Raw genomic sequence first — 20,803 nt, 5'->3', positions numbered from 1 at the left:
ATGAGGAAGGTTTTTTTTTTTTTTTTTTTTTTCAATAAGCGCAGACAATCAAATCCTGGGAAAAATGACATACGATCTCTCACATAATCCCAATAATAGAGAGAATAATGACAGACTGTCTTCTGAAGAGCCGTAAACCAAAACCCTCTCTGCTAACCAACCTTAACTTGCACTTTCCAGTTGAGGCAGCCTCTGTGTGTGTGTGTGTGTGTGTGTGTGTGTGTGTGTGTGTGTGTAATGCTCTCTCATTACGTTGGGCTCATGTTTCAGTCAGTAGAGGATTAGAGGCACACACACATAGTGGGAAGGGTGAGCACACCAGTGTTAATGCCTGAGGGGAGGGTTAGAGGGGCTGAGCCCTGCTGCTTCCTAGAAACCCTGCCTTCCCCAGGCATGCCCCACTGATGAAGCTGTAAACCTATCCACTGCCCCGACACATCTCCACAGGGAGGCCGAACTCTGGAGCTCACTCGCTCGCTCCCTCTCTTCCATCTTCCGCTCCTAACCCTCTCCCTCTCCCTGCCCTCCTGCCACTTAGCGAGTGCTCTCCTTCTTAAAAATAACATGGCAAATTAGCCTGTTGACAGTGGAGGGAGCTTTGACGATAATGAGGGCTGGTTTCTGTGATTGCAGCGGGTCTTTGAGGAGGGCTAGCCGGGGTTAGTCGGGTTTACGGCGTGCGGGGGAGGCCTTTGGGGAGGGTGGGGGGGGGACTATTTATTTGAACTGCGCCGGGAAGTCTAAACAGTCAGCTGCCTTGCTGCTCTCTCAACAAGCTCTCTGCTTCGAGGAGGGGGGGGGGGGGGGGGGGGGGGGCAACCTAATATCCCCCCTTGGACGCAGCAGGGGCCCCCAGGTTGGGTTACCGCAGGAACAATGCAGGCTCTGTACAGGGCCCTGGTTCTCCGAGGAGGCGATGGCCCAGACATCCACACTTGCGTCGAGCCCAGCCGTGGGGAGTCATATATCAGTGAGTACGGCGGTTTAGGGGGAAGTGTTCTCTCCTCCCTGCGGGCCAAACGCAGACCTTAAAGAGCTAAAACAGAGCGGCAGCCCGCAAGCAGGAGCACAAGCTGTTTGCTTTTCCAACATTCCCAAAGCCCAGGCAGAGAGAGAGAGAGAGAGAGAGAGAGAGAGAGAGAGAGAGAGAGAGAGAGAAGGGCCATCTGAAATGTCTGGTTTTGGATGTCACTGTTTGTACTAAAACTTGACACACGGGATAAAGCTCGACTTTTTAAAACCCGAAATCAAATAGCTCTTGCTCCAAGCGGCGTAATCTCCAACAGATGGTGACAATCCTGCAGATGAAAGCGTGCTTCTGAAGGCTTAGGAAATAACCAGCAAATGGGCTGAACTGTGATAAAATGGAACATTTCACAGTTCATTAGTTCTTATTTATACGAATGCACGAACTGAATTTTCCCCTCCAATATAAATTCTTCAGGCCGACCGCAACCTGACGAAAAATTCGGCATGTGCTCCAGACGGCTTTCTACCCGTTTGCTGGGGCCTGTGGTGGAATAGCGCCTACAGGAGGCAGTGTGGTCCAGCGAAAGGGAAAAATACGGTCTTTATTTATGCACCCTTTTACCTCTGTGATTCTGCTTTCCGTTAACAGAAATCTGTTTCACTCAGCTTTGCCGTTTGCCTCGGTCTCAAGCTCAGACCGGGCAACTGTGACCGTGAGCCAGTTTGACAGTGACAGATCAGCTGAGAATTACAGCAGAAAGCCATAGAGAATTCATTTATTTATGAATGTCAGTAGAAGGGAAGACAGGGCTTGGCATCTAGCTCTACAATCTCTCCCTCAAACCCAGAAAAATTAGGGGAGAGAGAGAGAGAGAGAGCGAGAGAGAGAGAGAGAGAGAGAGAGATCGAAGTGGCCCAGCTCCTGCCCTCCGGGTCAAAAGGTGCTTATTTCAATCTTGCATATTTATGAGAGCGGGTCGGTGGTGGAAAGAAAAGAGAGAGAGAGAGAGAGAGAGAGAGAGAGAGAGACGGAGTGAGGGGGAGCGGGGTGTGTGTTTAAAAAAAAAAAAAAAAAAAAAAAGATAACTTTACTCTAGAGGGAGCAATTAAAATACTGCTTTCCTCAATCCAGACCAGCTCTCTGAAACCAGCCTGCTCACCAGCTGTGCCTCGCACCCCCCTCACCCCCACCCCCCCGGTCTGTGAGCACACTGTTTACTGTTTCGGAGAGTAACCCGTTCCTCCCACTGGGACCACAGGGGTGGTGGGGAGGATAACAGGGGTTTTTGGGGGGGCGAGGGGTGACGAAGGGTGGTAATATCCCACCCAAGCACTGCCCCTGTTCAACTGTGCCTGTGTTACCCCCCCCCCCCCCCCCCCCCCCCCCCCAGTCTTACAACCACTGTGGGTGTCCAAACAAAGAGACTCCCTTGTTACTGCACAGACTCGTTGACCATCTCAGTCCTCGTGGGAGTCAGTGATCATTCACGGGGGGGGAATAACACAGGCACGGCATCCCAAAGGGGGTCACTGTATATCCACAACATTCGGCAATGCCAGACACCCCCCCCCCCCCCCCCCCCGTTAGCCATGCATGGGTCCAAGCCTGGCCAGACACTTCGTGTCATACACCAGTTTGGCTCATTGGCTCATCTCATCAATATTGTCTTCTCTGTATACCTTTACACAGGAAACCGCCTCCATCTGGGCAACACCCTATTGGTCCAGCACTGTAAGATCAAACCGGACATTTCCTTCTCTTCCCTCCAACACGGTCACCACTAAATATTTCACTTCTAGTCACACTATAAACCGGTAAAACATCATCAACTGCTATAAGAAAATACATTTGTCATTTTTAAGAATCCGCTCTGGACCGCTTGAGGCCCCCCTCTGTTTCCTCACAGTGACTAAGGTTAGTCTGAGCTAAGTCTGGAATTTAGATCCTAAGCCCTGCATCTAATCCGGCATTAGTTAAGCAAACCTCTTGACATTTTCATCAATATTTCAGGCTAATATTGTGGAGGGGAGAGAGGTGCCGATCGTTATTCGCACGTACATCATACAAATCTAGACAATATCTCTCTGATTAAAACCAGCCCATTCTCATAGAGATGAAAAATTTATAATCCTCCACCTTCGAAATCAATGCAATTTCAGAAATGATATCAACAGGAAAAAAAAAGACACATGAGGGTTTTTGGAGAGGGATAGAGAGAGAGAGAGAGAGAGAGAGAGAGAGAGCAGGCATAAAAAGGCAACTCCTACAAGGCCCGGTGGAAAGAGTTACCAGAGTGAAATTGGGCTGTAAACAAACCCAGCCAGACAGAGAGTTAACAGGGGGAGAGTATGGTATTTTAACCCTGATCATCTAACCATTCCTCTACCCCCCACCCGCCCTCCAACAACACCCTCCAGCCCTCCTAGCCTTCACCGTGCCTGCTTGGCAGGCCCTGGGCCAGGCTGAGGCCTCATTAGAGGGCTGCTCCTCTATTAACACACACACACACACATACATCACCGAACCCCCCCTGACCCCCAGCCCCGGATCCCCCTCCAACACCACAGAGACTGCTGACTGACATACGCATAATTGGACAAAACAAACTGCTGGTCTGTTCAACCCCACCAGGTCCTTAATGGAACAGGTGAAGGTGAGAAGGGGTGAAGTGGTAAAGGCAGAGAGAGAGAGAGAGAGAGAGTGTGTGTGTGAGAGAAAGAGAGAGAGAGAGAGAGGCAGAGTTAGGGAGAGAGGGGGGAATATTCGGGGGAATATTCTGGAGATTTCATGCTGTCAAAACAATCCCATAGCGAATGAAAGCTCACAGCTGATGTCTGTACAGATGTGGGGCAGGGTGAGGAGGGAGAGAGGGGGTGGCGTGTTTCCATGGATTATTTTTGTTTCTACTTTTTGGTTTGGCCAGCCATTAGTTGTCTGTCAACCATTTAAGACCAGCAAGAATGAGACCACCTCTAGTGCTGGTTTAGAAAATACAGAACCAGTGCCTGCACGCACACGCACACACACACACACACACACGCATATACGCACACACATGTACACACCAGCCCCCTCACAACGCCACACTTTGTAATAAGCATTTAAAAACATGCTATAAAATAAATTCAACTCTCATTTTCTCAAAATTGCTTCAATACGCAATACTTCAATAGCAATATTATTAAAGTAATTTTGTCTGAAAAGCAGTATTAAAATATGCTTTGTAATTCTTCTTTTCCTCTATCCGTCTCAATTAATTTCAGACAAACTTTAAAAACTTTTTCTGCAAAAAAAAGAAAAAAGAAAAGAAAAAAAGAATAGAAAAACAACTGGTTACATAAATGATCCAACAAAGAGTATCCTCCAAACACGCTGTTATTTGTTCCAGGATTAACAAGCTTTCAAGTCTTTTGTATGTTTACGAATCCTTTCACAAAGATAATGAGGATTCTTACTGTGTGAACGGCCCAATGCAAACGTGTACACTGTAGTATTTGAGCTTGACAAACGACTGCTTGTAAACACATGAATCCGTTTCTTCCACAGAAATGAGTTTAACAGGCGAGCTTTTAAAACGCATTAAGACAGTTTATACAGCCAACTCGAGTGCAAATTTGCGATGCTGTCTCGGCAAACAGATTTAAGAGGTGTAGAATACAGTCAGGCTCTTGTGTTTTGACTCTAACCTTTGGCTGAGTCGAGCGTTTGATGAGAAAAGACAGAAAGAGCTAGAAGGGACTGAAGACGGAGGCTAAGGTTTTGACCCAGAGCCTTCAGTCAACACCCTAATCCACAAAATGTCCAAACTTAAAACGAGTGGAGGGGGATCTGGAGAAAATAAACGCTGTTTCGCTTTTTATCTCCGTCGAGAAAACCCCACTCAGATGTTTGCGCTCTGAAAGCGGGAGTTGAAGTCAGCAGACGGTTTCCAGACCCCGTCGCTCGGTGTTGCATGTCGGATATTGCAATGTTTACATAATGTTCCCTCCCCACTCCTTCTGCACCAGGTCCTGCTGCTGTAACCCCCCCCATCCCGCCAAATCTCCACCCCGCTGCTAAAAACAGTCTGTTAAGATGGATGGATTTACTTTTAGTCTTTCAACCTCTGGAGTTTGGGAACACACTCGGAGTGACCTCTCAGCGCATGTCAAACAGAGCAGAGCAGCCAGAGAGAGAGAGAGAGAGAGAGAGAGAGAGAGAGAGAGAGAGAGAGAGAGAGAGAGAGGGGAGTAAAGCCATGCCTGTGTTATGACTATAACCCAGACACACTGAAATGATGGATAGCATCTCTGAGAGTTTCACTTCCACTTCATCACATGGTTTCTCCATACGCGCCAGAGTGGTCTGTTCCAGCTGGCCCAGGCGTATGTACATACATACATATGTGTCTCACATGCAGTTAGCCTACACTTCAGTGTAACTCAAACAAATGCTATGATAACATGTCATGGCTTATTTAAACATAACCACAATATCTACCCAAACATATATGTACACACACGTGCATACAAACAATCGTCATCATGTGTGTCTGTGTATCACTGGGCAGGCTGTTCATGTGTGTATGTGTGTGTGTGTGTGTGTGTGTGGGTGGCTGCTATTGTTTGCTGGCTCTGGGGCAGTAAATCAGCATCTCTTGCCCTTGGTGTGTTAACCTTTGTGTGGCTGTGTCAGATGATGAGCCATAGCTACAGCACTGCCTCTCAGGCTTGTGAATTACTGCCTGTCTCTGATCACACAGAAGAGAAAGAGAGCCAGAGAGAGGGAGAGAGAGAGAGAGAGAGATAAACAACCTCTACTCTGAATGGCAGAAGCAGGGTATTGTCCATAGAGACACATAAAGAACTCTTAAGGTTAAGTTAGGGGACAAAAGCACAGATTTATAACATGGAGGAATGCTAGTTGTAGTCTCTGGAGCTTAGAAATGAATCGCAAAAACACACAAAAGAGCAGGAGATCCGCTAGGAGTCGAAAACGGAAAATTATATTTTTAATCTTGTTTCTGTTCATAAGGCCAAGCTCTGGACTTTATTATATTTGTTTTCAGTTCTTGAACGACGAGAAAAAGCAAGATTTTCTCGTAAAGGTTGCAGTGAAAAGACACCCCTAAACAGGACCCAGCGTAGCAGGTTTGTCTTTATCAGTGTGTCTTATCTACGCTAAAGTCTAACTGACACTGCTACCGAAGCGTGGTCCTCATTGCCTCATAAGCGCTGACACGTTTTCAAGCTTTTGGACCACCGCTCTCGGTAATATCAGCGTGGTAAATTGCCACCCTACTCCACTTCAGGGTGTAGAGTGAATGTTAAGAATAGTTGGAGCCTATAGCATGACGCTCACCCCGGATTTGTCAGCCAAGGGAGAGCGCAGAGACAGACTACCACTTAGCCTGCTTCAATAACTCAAGAGCTCTCTAACACCATCAACACGGCCCTTTACCAGGCCTTATCTACCACATGTTTCAACCTCTCTAATGGTCCCGTTTTTCTTTCCTCAACAATATCATCAGCGCCACAATTACACATTTCTCACACACACACACACACACACACACACTGGTGGCTTGGTTTTCTTTGCCTTACATCTGCATTTTGCACGTTCTGCTGCCTCAAATCCCCTACGCCATAATGCTGTTTCATTTGACATATTTATGTCCATCTCAGCATATAAACACAGACAGAGAGAGAGAGAGAGAGAGAGAGAGAGAGACTGGGTTTTAGTGAGGTCTGGTTTTGTATATTATCACAACTCAAACCAGCTCTGATATGACATATGACATCAATTTCACTAATAAAACTGATAAGAAACAAATCTCTTGCAAGTGAAGTATCAAACATGTCATGGCTCTGTTTTCCAAAGAAAAAAAAGAAAGAAAGAAAGAAAGAAAGAAATCCATTAGAGGAAAAAAAGGTCCCGGGGTGGGGGCGTGTGGTATGGCCAGGGGTGATTTTATTCTCCACGGAGACGAGTGGGTCTTCGGCCAAGACGTCCGCAGTAAAAGAGAATCACTCAGCAGAAATGGCTCTCCTTTGTTTTTCAAATGATATTAAGTATTATCTCATATTTTATTGCCTGGTGGGATTGTCAAACAAATCAACGGTAATGTGTTTAGGGCAGCGTCTCCCTTGCCGTGTCACAGTTGGACTCAGACCCGATGCTGACAGGACCGTAGAGAATGAGAGTGAGTGCGCGGATCAGGGCGGATCAGAGGCCTTTCTGGTGACAGGGTATTATGTCCTGATATCAAAGTCAGGTCCAGTGGTCTTCCCTCTTGAGGGCCCCTCCCTGAGGCAGCCATTAAAGTGCCTGACTTAATGCTTGGCTTTATAACCTTCACCTTTGCTGCAGTGAGAGTTAAAAAAAAAACAACAACAAAAACAAAAAAACGTTGAAAAAAACATCTGGAAGTCTGAAGATTTACTCTGATGAATGAGGTGTTGAATAAAATATATATATAAATAAACAGGTAAATAAATAATAAAAAAAAGTGCAGCCTTGTTGCCGGCTTGTTGGCTGACACCTGTGGGCTCGGTGACAGAGCCGGTAATTATCGCTAACGCTTAATGATTCCCGTTTAATAGGAGCGAGCACCCAAGTGAACGAGGGAATGAGTGTGTGCGTGTGTGTGTGTGGTGGAGGGGGGGGTCGTACAGAGAGCATGTCACAACCAACAATTACACCTGGTGTCTGTCACTGTTCCTGAGGGCAGGTGAATACTCAGAGAGAGGGAGGGGTGTAGACAAATCAATGCCTCAAAAAGTCCCTCAGAGCTGGGTGTCTTTGCAAATAAGACACAGGCAATTAGCAATCAGGCTGCTTGCTGCTGAGCTGGAGCAAGCGTGTCTACGTTGACAGTAATTGCTATGCAGGCCCTTGCTGAAATACAGAGACTCCGCGGAAACTGCCGGAAGACTGGCAGCATCTATCAGACTGCCATTTGGTAAGACTCTAATCACAGTCATAACCAGAATGGTGTGCTCTCAAATGGAGGATGAGTTTTTACTCCCAGATTACAGCGTCTGCCGTTTGTAAAAGATGTATGGTTACGTCTAAACACGAAGCCAGAACGGGGAGAAAGACTGAACGTGTCTGTAATCTATTTTTAATCTTAATCTTCTCTAGAGTTCAAAAAAGTGTTGTTATTATTATACTATTATGAAATATTATATTTTAATACAGAACAAATGTAAATTATCTAGCATTATCCTTCCCCTCCTGACTGACATGAGAGATCTGAATTGTTTAAAATTGAATAGTTATGCAGAAACTTTCCAAATTTTATTCCCCCATTTCCATGCAGGCACAGACACCAATAAATAATTGAATTCGATATTAGCGATCCAATTTAATGTGAATCAGCTTCATACGAAATGCAACAGATTTCAGTGTTCCTTCAGGAGATTAGGTGATAGGTTTGACCTTTAATTTCCTTTTTCCGTTGGGTAGCACTCTCCCAGTACTGTGTTCCAAGTTAAGACGTGTTTTTTTTTGTTTTTTTTTTGTCTGCACCCAGTGGAATCCTTGAAGTTAAGCTTTCCCACTATGGTGACTACACCCCTCTTATCCAGGGCTGAGTGTTAAGCCTAGCAAAGCATTTCATGTGTACCAACAAGCAAGTCCACAAACCACAAAAAAAAAGAAAAAAGAAAAAAAGAAAAAAAAAAAAAAACTGGACAAGTAAACCCTTTGCCCTTGCCTTAAGGCAAATATTGACATTCATCGTCGCATGTTCTAGCTTCTCCTTTCTGGCAGTAGCTTCTTGTTCCTGAAGGTTGAGTCCAAGCACTGGTAATCCCTTTAACAAAAAACACCACCCTACCACACACACACACACACACACACACACACTCATCGCCTTTTATCTCTCCAGCCCACTCCAATAAAAAGTACCAATGGGACGAACTTCTTCTGCACCTGGAATTAGGAGCACAGTCTTTTCCTTCCCACTGACGCTAGCAATGGGAATTAGCATATGGCAAAGGAAAGAGGGAGACAGTGGATGTAGAAAAGAAAGAAAGGCAGACATTTAAATGGAAATAGGGGCCAGAGAAGTGGACTGCCATCGGCCAAGGGAGAAAGCGTATTTGTGTACTGTTTCCCAAGCGAGGGGGCTTTTCACGGGGCAGAGAAGGCGGCGCTGTGTTGATTTAGGAAGCACAAAGGGGGGTCTTAATCCTTTCAAGGGAACCAAATCCCTACTGAGGTGTCTCCTAAAAGGAAGCCCTCTCTCCGTCAAGCCCTGCCCATTCAGCGCCCGATGGACGCCACAAATCAAACCCTGGAGGCTATCAAAGAGGCAGAATGTGGGAAATGTGTTTGGGGGTCTGGAGGGAGAAAAGACTGAAGGAAGAGGCGGAACAAGGGCTTGTCGGCATCAATCAGACCTTCTTTCTCACCCTCCCTTTTTTTTTATTTTTTTGGGATAAGGGGTGTCAGGTCTCCTCTCTCCTTTATTCCCCCCCCCCCCCCCCCCCATCCTGGTAACGGACCATTACGGAGGAATGCCCATTCACGAGGAAAAACTTCCATTATTTAGGGTGCCTGGGGTTAGGAAAATACGGGGGAGGCTGACATTCCAAAGCCCTTAAGAGCAAATTAGTGGTGCCGTGACGTGGTGTCATGTAGTGGTGGTTGACTGAAGACACCCCCCCCCTTCCCTCCACCTATCTGCCATCGCAATGATCTTATCATCTTCTGTTTCTCTTAATGGAAGTCTCTAGAACAGTAAAATAACCTCATCTCACACACACACACACACACACACGATTACAGCGTCTGAGTAAAATTACCCCATCCGTTCCTCTCGCTTTCATATGCTCAGCCGATCTGTCCCTTTATTTTACCATTTCACATCGAATCAATCTCCTCTAAAAAGTCCATGGCATCTCAGCAAATCAGTGCCGGGGTGCAGTTTACACATGCCTTTGTGGCTTGTATGGATTTTCTCATTCATCACACTGTAACCCAATTGGAATCTGTTTAAGAGTGCGCTGAGGATGGATTTTTCAGTCACATTCAAAAAAATTGGATGAACACAGATTGATATTTCATACTGTGGACCAGGGAAAATGAAGGTGGATTTGCCGAGATGCTCTAATCTGATCCAAGCAATAACAAACAAACCTTATCTTCACTGGCAGAGAGAGAGAGAGAGAGAGAGAGAGAGAGAGAGCGAGTGTATCGTAGCTGAAAATATACTGTCCTTCTACTAAACACAAGATACAATGTCAGAGCTCTTCAATCCGCTATCCGATTACCATAAACAATGTGGTAACCATGCCTGTGGTGCTGATTAAATCAATGAAAAGGAAGACTTACCTTTAAGTGCTGCGGTGCTGAAGAGTTTTTCAGAGCTGGCATCGGAGCCCTGAAAAAGAGAGACTACCATCAGTACATCTGCTTCATCTCCTACCAGGTGGGCTTCATCATCAAATGAACACGAGCCTACTAACGAGAGCACACAATTTCTGCTCTTCCTCGCGCTGCCATATGATGGCACTGTTGGTCCATGACAAAACAGCGCGTTCTGTCTGGAATCCGGTTGAGCGCATTAACATTGCTGTGTTATTGTGCAAACATTCAGTGTTGGCATTTACACAGCATTTAGGTAATGAAAGCCTATTTAGGTGACAATGTGGTGTCAAAGAGGCATTGGCTAATTCAATCCGATCAACGGCATGAGAGATCGACCTATTAAAATTTAACGTGCTCCTAGTTCGGCTCTTCTTTATCCACGCCATCAGAGGACTAAAATGACATTATTCTGCAATCTGAACAATACGAGCAGACATGTGAGTTTTACCAAGGGAGTAATCAACTATATTTATTTATTAGTATTGTATTTTATTATTTTTTGCCACTGATAAACTTGGGGATGGGACGGCTCGAGTTGTGACAAAGTGAACACAAACATCAACCCCCCAAACCATCGTAAAAGCGACATTACATTAACGTACCTTTTTAAAATTAAATGTCCCACGGGCAAAGTAGTCTACATCAACCGTACCCAATTTCATAACGGTTTAGTTTTCTTACCTGATTATTATCCTAGCTTACGATTAGGTTTCAAATAGGTTTCATAGTGCCACATTAAGCTGCAATGGATAATAATAATAATAATAATAATAATAATAGTAATAATAGTAATAGTAATAATAATAGTAATGCATTTTAATAACATTTTTATTACTAAAATTATGACATTGTTCTTCACAAACGGATAAATAAGCGATGCGCAAAGACAGCAGCGTTAAAAAGACAGGTCCAAGAACATCTGGAAACGTTCAAAGCAAGATTTATTCTACAGTTTACCACAACGATCAAGAAGGTATCATGACCATCGCATCATTTCAACCCTAGTTTAAACAAAAGCCTTGGATGATTCGAAGAACACTGGTTTATATTCCCCTTAAAACGCAACAAGACTCAATAAGATACACATGTTCAGTATGCAAAAATAATAGGCTACGTTTGCAAACCATAAGCTCTGGAGGAGACATGAAAAAAGGCTTTTTGTACCTTCTGATGTGGTGAGGCAGGCACAGAGGAAAATAACAAGTCAAGAAATCACTTTCGCGGTCTAGTAAATATGGCTCCGTTTCACATTCTGCTTGTCAAACATTGTAATCCACAAACAGCGAATTCCACTCTGTCTAAATTAATGACAGCCATGCGAAATAAGAAGCCTCTCCGAGAAAATCCCAATGTGGAAAACGGGAAGAACGCACAAAGCTACTGTGCCTCTCGGACAAAGGCAGCCATGTGTCTCGCCTTGAAGAACAGCAACACGAGAGCTGAGAAGTCGACAAATCCTTCAGACGGCGCTCCCTTCCCGTCCAACTGTGAAGAATGACTTATCTGACGAATTTCTAGGTGAAAATCTCCGTAATTAGCCACCAAAGAAAGCTCCTTACTACGAGCCTTTGTGTCAGGGTGCCTCACTCCTCACGCAAGGCAAAGACGCTGCGCTCACAGAGTGATCATCCGAGCGCAGTCAAAGATTCAGCTCTCTTCACTGTACTATTCGCCTGTTTGCTCCCGCAGAGCAGAAAATCCAACAAAGCATATACAGTATTTCCCCTGTAGCAAGCGAGAGTGCAAAAAAAAAATCAGATTAAAAATCACCAGGAACCGAAATAGAATGCCGTTTCTTTTTCAGTTTTCCGTAGGTAAGCTTGTATTCTGTTGGCTAGAAGCCGTTTCCTAGGGTCCAGACGTTGCAGCGGTGTCCCTATCCGTTCGCGCAGCAGCTCAGACAAACTCTCATTCATCCAACGGCTTGTCTCAGCGGTCCCTCTCGCGACCGGTTCCTCCCACTTCCTGATTCTAACCTGACTTCATTCAACTCCTACCCCCTGCCTCTTTGCCCCTTACAGACACACGTGTGTTTCCTCTACTGCAAGTCAGAGTAACATTTCCCAAGACCAGAGGCTTTGTTATAACAGAAGTGCCCGACAGAGAGACAGAGAGAGAGAGAGAGAGAGAGAGAGAGAGAGAGAGAGAGAGAGAGTGTGTGTGGGAGCATTCGGGTGAATGGTGCACAGTGAGAGCTGCTACTGGTAGTGGAAACACAGAGTGCAGGCGACAGAGGGTGGGTTAAAGGGAAGGAGGGACCGGGACTAGAATGGTATTCTTTCACTCTGTGCGGAGAGTGAGATGATGTCAGCCGCTAATGAATTTCCCAGTAGGGTGCAGCTACTGTGCGGGTGGGGGGTGGGCAGGGTGGAATAAAACAAAATGCTCTTTATGAGCAGCATGCACCTCTCCAAAAACTCTCACCCACTGCTTGCCCGTCTGCTAAAGTTCCTCTCCGCTCTCGTGAGCCTAGGACGACCGACTGGACTCAACCCAGCCATCCCCTACACCTTGTGTACCTCATTGTTTTCAGTCAGGAGAGCACCCTCTACCCAGTCTCAGTCGTCAAACACCTGGAGCCATCCCTCAGGTAGAATTAATACAAGTTGCTGAACTAAGCACTATCTGAAACAGTGCCGCGTATGCGGATGAAGTCCACTGATCTAGAATGATTTCATAACCTCTAATGTCTATGTACTACGGGATATGGCCGTTGGAGGTGGAAAAAATTCATAGAGTGGGTGGAGATTATTCATAGACAGGACAATCAAATAATGACATTTTCCTCTTAATTGTGTTCCTCTACCACGAGGTAGGGCTAACCAAATTCCGGAGTTTTGTTTTGTTTTTGTTTTTTTTTTATTTTTGTCAGTTGAAAGGAAAAAGGCTACTGACACCCTTTTTTTTTTTATTGTCTGATCCAATCTCATTAAGACTTTACCTATGGACGCTTCGAACCAAAACAATCCAGTGGACTTTGCCTAATGCCAGGCATTCCATGAAAATCTCTTTAATCTCTGAAACCCGAGGTCACGTTGGTTGGCAAATCAGAATTGACCCCTCCGCTAAGGAGGTCAATAGCTTAACGGCAGAGTCGCAATGCCGTAACCTTTGACCTTGCCCTAGCCCAGAGCCAGGAAATGAGTTAGCTCATAGCACAGTGCGGACGTTTTCCCTTTTCGCCCGTGTGTTCTACGATCTCTCTATCCCGGGAAGAAAAAAACGTTACCGCATCTGCTTTAAATGAGCAGCGGACCCAGCTCTGTTTTTGTATGTATGTATAAAATGTATTTATCAGGAGAATTATTTCTAATCTGTCAACAACAGATTTTCCCTCGTTAAACAATGTACTCCACAATTCAGTTCAAATAAAAAAGCAGTTCATCCTAACGGTTCACTTTTTCACTTTTTTCTCTCCCTGAGAACCGAGTGTATCTGGGAAGCTGCTTATACAGTCACGGCCCAGGGAAGTAAGAGGTCAGGCTGCACAGAAATTAGGACTGACGGACAGTTTATTTCCTTCCTCTCCCTGAGGTACAAGCCGTCAGTCATACTACAGGTTAATTATGTGCACTGAATATGCATCACTGAACATCATCTATTTTCTTTTGTTACACCGCAGTGGTGGTGTCAGACAGTGTGTGTGCGTGTGTGTATGTGTGTACACACACACACACACACACACACACACACATACACACACACACACACACACATATATATATATATATATATATATATATATATATATATATATATATATATATATAGTCACACTGTGACATACTATATTTACGATATGTGTGATATTTACACCTGATATATATATATATCGTATGTTTATGAGTTCTGCAATTTTCAGTCTTTATACTTCAGCTTCCAAATGCACAGTTAAGAGGTGAGATATGTACTGTGTAGTGCCTTTTACAGTCATTCTTGACGGTGAATTTTGATACAGATTTGTAGCTACTCAGGTAATTACACTACTGATAACATGTTTACTCATTCTGCATACAGCTGCAGGAGATCAACATATTTTTAATCTGAGACTGTAAAAAACAGTGCAATAAAGCCACAGCAAATTCACTTATGGTTAATTTACAAAAAAAAAAAAATAATAAAATTTGATCAAATTTAATTTGAAATATTATCTCGGTTTAAGAAAGATTTGCGTCACTTTTGGATTTTAAGTATTTATAAACACCTTTTATAGTCTCAGCTGTAGGAAAAAGAACAATTATTAGACCGTTCTGTTGTCATGGTTACAGGTATACAGATATGATTATGCACATATGGTACAAATGAAGTGGATATGAATACAAAACAAAGGGCCCCTCTCAGGCAGCGGACGTCCCCAAATCAATGTTAGCCGTCCTAAACGGTGATTATCAGATTTAAGAAAAACCTCAAGTCTGTGATTACAGCTCACCACCCAACAATCAACGTCCGGATCTCTCAGCGTAGATTATGTTTAATTCAAGTGAAATGCTGACAGACTTGAACAGAAAGGAGAGAGGGTAGAGAAAGAGGGAGAGAGAGAGGGGGGGGTAGAGACAGAGAGAGAGAGAAAGAGAGAGAGAGAGAGAGAAAAGGGAAAAAAAAAAAAAAAACATGTCAGATTGCTGCCAAGAAACTAATCTAAAGTGGCACTTTACTATGGAAAAGCACTCGGTGCTGTTTGGCGGAGAAGTCAGAGTAGAGATCAAACATTAAGCGCTATGTATGCCAGTAATTGCTGTCTGTGCTTGTAAGTTCTGCCTATAGACCATCAGGCCCCTGCACTGACGTTTTGTCATTCCGTATTCCTTTTTTTTAGAGCTTGATCCTCCGCTTCAAAGTAACCAGAGGCGTGTTTTGCTTCACAGCGCCCCCCACCCCCCAACCCCACCCCACCCCGCCACCCCCACCCCCCCAGCCCTGACTCCCCACTCCCCCGACTTCCCTCGTTCTCGCAAGCACGAGCGCGGTTTAATTTTACAGGAACTTCGTTCCTAGATTGCAATCACAGGAGATCGGCTTTGTGTTATGCCCCTCTCCTGCCATTATGGAAAGTCAGTCTCTCTTTCTCTTTCTCTCTCACTCTCTCTCTCTCTGTCTCTAAAATATTATTGATAAGTGTGAGATGAGTGTGGTGGATGTATTGTGTTGAAAGGAAAGGTGGGGTGGGGGCTGATTGAACTGTCTTTCTCGTGTCTGGCTCAGCTCCCGTCTCCTCTGTCCTCTCTTCTCCTGCCTCACACTATTCAACCCGGCTTTTGACTGAGAACGTCGAGTGGTGAAAAGAGTCCCCGTTTCTAATGACATCCAAAACTCCGGCGGGTATTGGGGAGAGAATGGTGACCATCTCCGTGGGGAGGTTATCGTGACTTGGGCTTGATATCCACGGTGATGTAAAACACTGTGTGAACAATACCACTGCTGCAGAGATGAAAACTTTGTCAAAGACAAAGGGGGCCAGCCAGAGAATGAGAGAGAGAGAGAGAGAGAGAGAGAGAGGGAGAGAGAGAGAAGAGGTATCTACTTTCCTCCTCCCTCCTGAGCTATCTGACCCACAAAGAGAATTCAGGAGCAATCAGGCTGTTTGATTCTCCATCCTCCATCTTCCAAGCTGCTCTAGCTCCTAAGATCTTTCAGCTCCTATGTACAAGGGAGCTCATCTCTCTCTCTCTCTCTCTCTCTCTCTCTCTCTCTCTCTCTCTCTCTCTCTGTGTGTGTGTGTGTGTGTTATATCTCAGAAACCCAAGAAGATTTAATGTGATTGATTAACGGACTTCCAGGCTAAGTGAGACTAAAGATGTGGGGTCAAACTAACAGAAATGGGAATCAGAATGAGGATCCGACATAAAAAATTAATTTCCTAACCCCCGCTAATACCGCAAACCGTACTCTCTATGATGTGTATAAAATCAGACGGAATATTTTACTACTATTAAACTCGATGGAACACACCAACGCACCCTAACAGTCTCCTAACAGACACATGTAGAAAAGGAACAAAACCCTGGATAATCCACTATCTATTTTCCTTGCCATTTACAGACAGGACGAGAATGCTTTTTTTTTTGCAGTCATTACATTCAGCCTTATCTCTGTAAGACTGCAATCGTCTGGCAGTGACAACTGCGTCTAATCTCTCCCCTCCCCTGACAAGCTGCACTGACAACACCTTTCTTCCCGATTCCTCTGACACATAAGCATACACATATTAATCTGTCACTCAACACATCGAGCAATGAAGAAAGGACACACACACACACACACACACACACACACAAACACAGGCCTGTGTGTGCACGCACACACATACAAATGGACGTTACGCTAAAAAGCACTTAAAAAAACACACAGACACAGACTCAATGAACAATCAACTACGAGTAAACTGACAAATGATGTTTGTGCACACTTGTGCATACACACACACTTAGGCACACACACACACACACACACACACACACACAAACACAATGAACAATAAACCACAGGCAGACTCAAATTCTGTTCCTGCACACTTATGCACATAAACACCTATGCGCACACACACACACTTAAACACACACACACACACACTTATGCACACACACACTTATACATACACACACTTAGGCACACATGTATTGCAAGGCAGCGGCAAAACAAATACTAGGGAGAAACCTCAGGTCTTATGACTGGGAGACAGAAGCCTAGAAAACTGGGTAGAAAACAAGCTTCATTTGCTTGTGTAGATTATATAATTCCTGCTACACAGCTATGAAAGACAAGAAGGTTTAGGGAGCTGCCACCCTCCCTGTGCTATGGCAGAGAAAAAAGAGAGGCCTTTGAGAATTCAAAAACCTTTCTATATCTCCTGCCAAATAAGAGGCCATCTTTCCCACATAACTCAAACTCATTTAAGACTCCATTCATCACACGGCCCTGAGAGACTTAAGATCATGGAAGATTATTTTCATACGTTTATACATATATTCAGCAGACGGAGGACACAGACGGGGCGAGACAGAGAGAGTGTGACATTCATCCGACGGGAACAGACATTAGGAATCTAAAACGTGAGACGTTTCCCCGAGACTAAAATATCTCCCTGCCTCCCAACCAGGAGATATGAGGCGCACATTGTATATCATTTTGCCCCATAATCCAGGAAACGCGTTCACTCCACTTGCCGATCAGGAAGAGAGTTTGTAACATGAGTGTTATCACCTTATCTGGATCCGATCTCTCCTTCGCTCTAAAGGCGGTTTGGACCAGGCAAATGCTACGTGCAGTATAATTTTATATATTATCTGCGTCTGAGAGCCAATAATCTCTGGGGGGGCGGGATTCAAGCCGACGGCAGATAAACCGAGACTCATTGTCGAGAGGAGACACAGCCGCTCCACTGGCCATCAAGGCAATGACAGCGTTTACATTCGTTCTCCCGTGGAAAAACAAAAAAAAAAAAAAGAAAAAACAAACCAAACCGGACAGGAAAATTGGTTTAACCTTCTCCTTATCCGTCGCTCCGGTTACATCCTTAATGCATTATCTTATTCTCTTCCTTTTTATTCAGTTTGGGTGGGCGGGTGAGTGGTGGTGGGGAGGAGGGGGGGTGGTTGGGGGGGTGAGAGAAGGAAAAAAACCAACTCTCCTGCCTCTTTGTCCAAATGACAGGCATGTCAGAGAGTGTAGTTCATCCTGCCAGGGGTAATTTCAGTCCTGTCCATCATTCCTCTCTCTCTCTCTCTCTCTCTCTCACACACACACACACACACACACACACACACATCGACACATGCGCATAAACAAATACACACATTTACACACACAAAACACATGTTCACGTACGTACACCCAGACGCACATGCATGTAAACACACACAAACTACATACTCGCACACGGATACACACATGCGTACACAGAGACACACAAAACTCAATCACACACCTACTCTCACATATACGCATACACACACAAGCACATACACACCAACACACACAAGCACACACACACACACACACACACACACAGAGGAAGACAATAATGCTTCATGCATGCACACATGCAAAACCCATTAATGCAACATGTTTCACATTTGATGCATTGGTGAATATTGTTTGTAGTTTAGTGAGAGCTCGGCTGAAACCGGAATGAAATACAGTGCTACACATCATTAATCAGCCATAAGTATCATCTGCTTTCAAGTTGCCATATGCCTTTATCTACATTCCCCAAATACAAAGTGAAATGGTGAAAAGACGGAGCAGTGAAGGCAACAGAAACCCCTGGTTTGATCTGGTTTCCACTCAGACTGGTCCAGTCATTTGAAAAACCGTGCCTGTGGCAGTCTGGGAGCACACAAAGGCCAGGCCAAAGAATAACCAGTAAATACCCTGCTCTGCCTCAGTTTTAGCAGAGGAACTGCCACGCTGACAAAGAGGATATAAAGAAAATACATGTATGTATGTATGTGTGTGTGTGTGTGTGTGGGTGTATATATATATACGCGCACACACACACACACACACACACACACACACACACACATATATATATATATATATATATATATATAGAAATTTGGTCTCTCACTCTGAAAAGTTAATAGATGTCGACATCTCAGTATTCACAGCCAGACTGCCATGCAAAGCAGGGCGGAATCCCAGTCTGTGCCAAACGGCCAAGGTTACACTCATTTTAAGTCTAATTCTGTTTTTGTGTGGGATTAGAACTGTCTTCCCTTGTTACTTTGTTGTGAGCTGAGAGTACAATGAGGGAGAGCAGAGAGAGAGAGAGAGAGAGAGAGAGAGAGAGAGAGAGAGAGAGAGAGAGAGAGAACCGAGACCCTGGGAGACTGGAATAGAGAAGAGTAGGCCTTTGGGGGTGGGGGGTGGGGGGGGGGGCAGCCTGTGGAGGCTTTAAGGCGAATCAGGCCAGGAAAGCACTGAGGAAAACACCAGGAAGCGCGGTATTAAAATCTGTCGGACCTGTGATAGACTGTTGGTGCCTTGAGCAATCTGGCTGGAGAAATACAGTCTGGGGGGGGGGGGCACTGGGCCTCTGAAACGCCCCGTCAAGATCATTCTGTCAGGCTGGCAGAACAGCAAGACAGCACCCCCCTCCAACCCAGCCCTCCTAGCCCAGTTACTCCAGGCTCCACTGAGCCGAAATACACCAAAGAGGGGGTCTGATGATAGGCTCTCTGGGGGGACCTAAGATGGCCTCAGACTTCAAAAGCCAGCAGGCTGACGGGCAGCAGGGGAGGTCTATCTCTCTCTTTCTCCCTCTCTCTTTCTCCCTCGCGCTCTCTCTCCATCTAGGTCCAGGCTCCTGCAGGCCCTGGAGGGGTTTCTAATTGCATTTCACAGGCAGTGTACTAAATAAGGGCCTTGTTCTCCCTACAGTAGCCATCCTGCTGGGGGTAGGGAGACAGAGAAATATGGGGGGGGGGGCGCCTGCCTCCCTTGTGTGACAGAAAGCTTTAACATGTCAGTAATCCACAGAGAGAGAGAGAGAGAGAGAGAGAGAGAGAGGTTAGATTTCCCTCCGGGTAACGGAAGAACATGGGAGAGTGAATGAGAGAAACAGGGAGGGAGATGGAAAGACTCAGTGAGATTGAGACAAAGAGAGACAGATAGAGATGGGGGGGGGGCGACAAACCTATTTTAACTCTCTGGATGATGTTTGTGTCAATGGACATGCTCATAGAGTGAAGAGGGGAGTGACAGAGTTTTTTTTTTGGGGGGGGGGGGTGTTAGACCTGGGGGAGGCTAGGCTAGCTAGGGCCCAGGGGTTTGGGAGATCACTTGAGGTTTGAGGACATGGGGGTGAAGGAAGAAGGGGAGGGGGCATCCACTTTGAAGCCTTTAGCATTTAAATATTTCATGACCATCTCCGGCCTATCTCTAAAGAGAGAGAGAGAGAGAGAGACGTGTATTTGTGCCATCACTAGACCTTTCATTAATTTCCAACCAAAGCATTAGCAAGCTAGCATCCAACTCCTCCACAGGCATGAGATCTGAGACGGGGGCGGACTTTTTACAAAAAAAAAAAAAAAAACAGCGAGCTCTCTCGTTATCGAGCAAGACCATCTCATTAAACACGGGTAGCAATTAAAACAATTACCGATAAGCAAAGTGTGTCAGCGTCGTCTCTGAGACGACAACACAGAGATGTTTACAGTGATTAACTTGCGGTGCTATTAGCGGCAAAGCTAATCGGTATCTCATTCTACAGGACGTCACAGAGTTTTATCTGAGTCAAATCTGAACTCACAGGCATGAGGAGAGAGAGAGAGAGAGAAACAAAAAGCTCTCGCTCAAAAACGCGCGTGTCGACACTTCAGCTCTGTTACGCCACATTTCAACGCGCTGTGTTTGTGTTCACAAAGCCTCTGCGTTTTCATTGTCACCCCTCCACATAAGTCAAAGTCGTCCTCATTTCCCAGGTCAACATCTTTGCCATCTTCTCACTGACTATCAAGTGCATATTGGCATTCGTTC

General features: G+C 45.2%; 1 protein-coding gene across 1 annotated transcript in view; it reads right to left on the bottom strand.

Annotated features, from left to right (window-relative positions):
* Positions 1-20,803, bottom strand: part of auts2a (activator of transcription and developmental regulator AUTS2 a) — a 273,349-nt gene that overhangs the window by 22,298 nt on the left and 230,248 nt on the right. The window contains exon 5 of the mRNA XM_030792745.1: positions 10,289-10,337. Within this exon, the coding sequence (XP_030648605.1) occupies positions 10,289-10,337 (49 nt within the window). The remainder of the gene's footprint in view (positions 1-10,288; positions 10,338-20,803) is intronic.

This window comes from Chanos chanos, chromosome 15 (genome assembly GCF_902362185.1).
Source record: "Chanos chanos chromosome 15, fChaCha1.1, whole genome shotgun sequence".
NCBI classification, from domain to species: domain Eukaryota; kingdom Metazoa; phylum Chordata; class Actinopteri; order Gonorynchiformes; family Chanidae; genus Chanos; species Chanos chanos.
The sequence above is the reverse complement of the archived record's forward strand: the minus strand, read 5'-3'. Positions and strand labels throughout refer to the sequence as shown.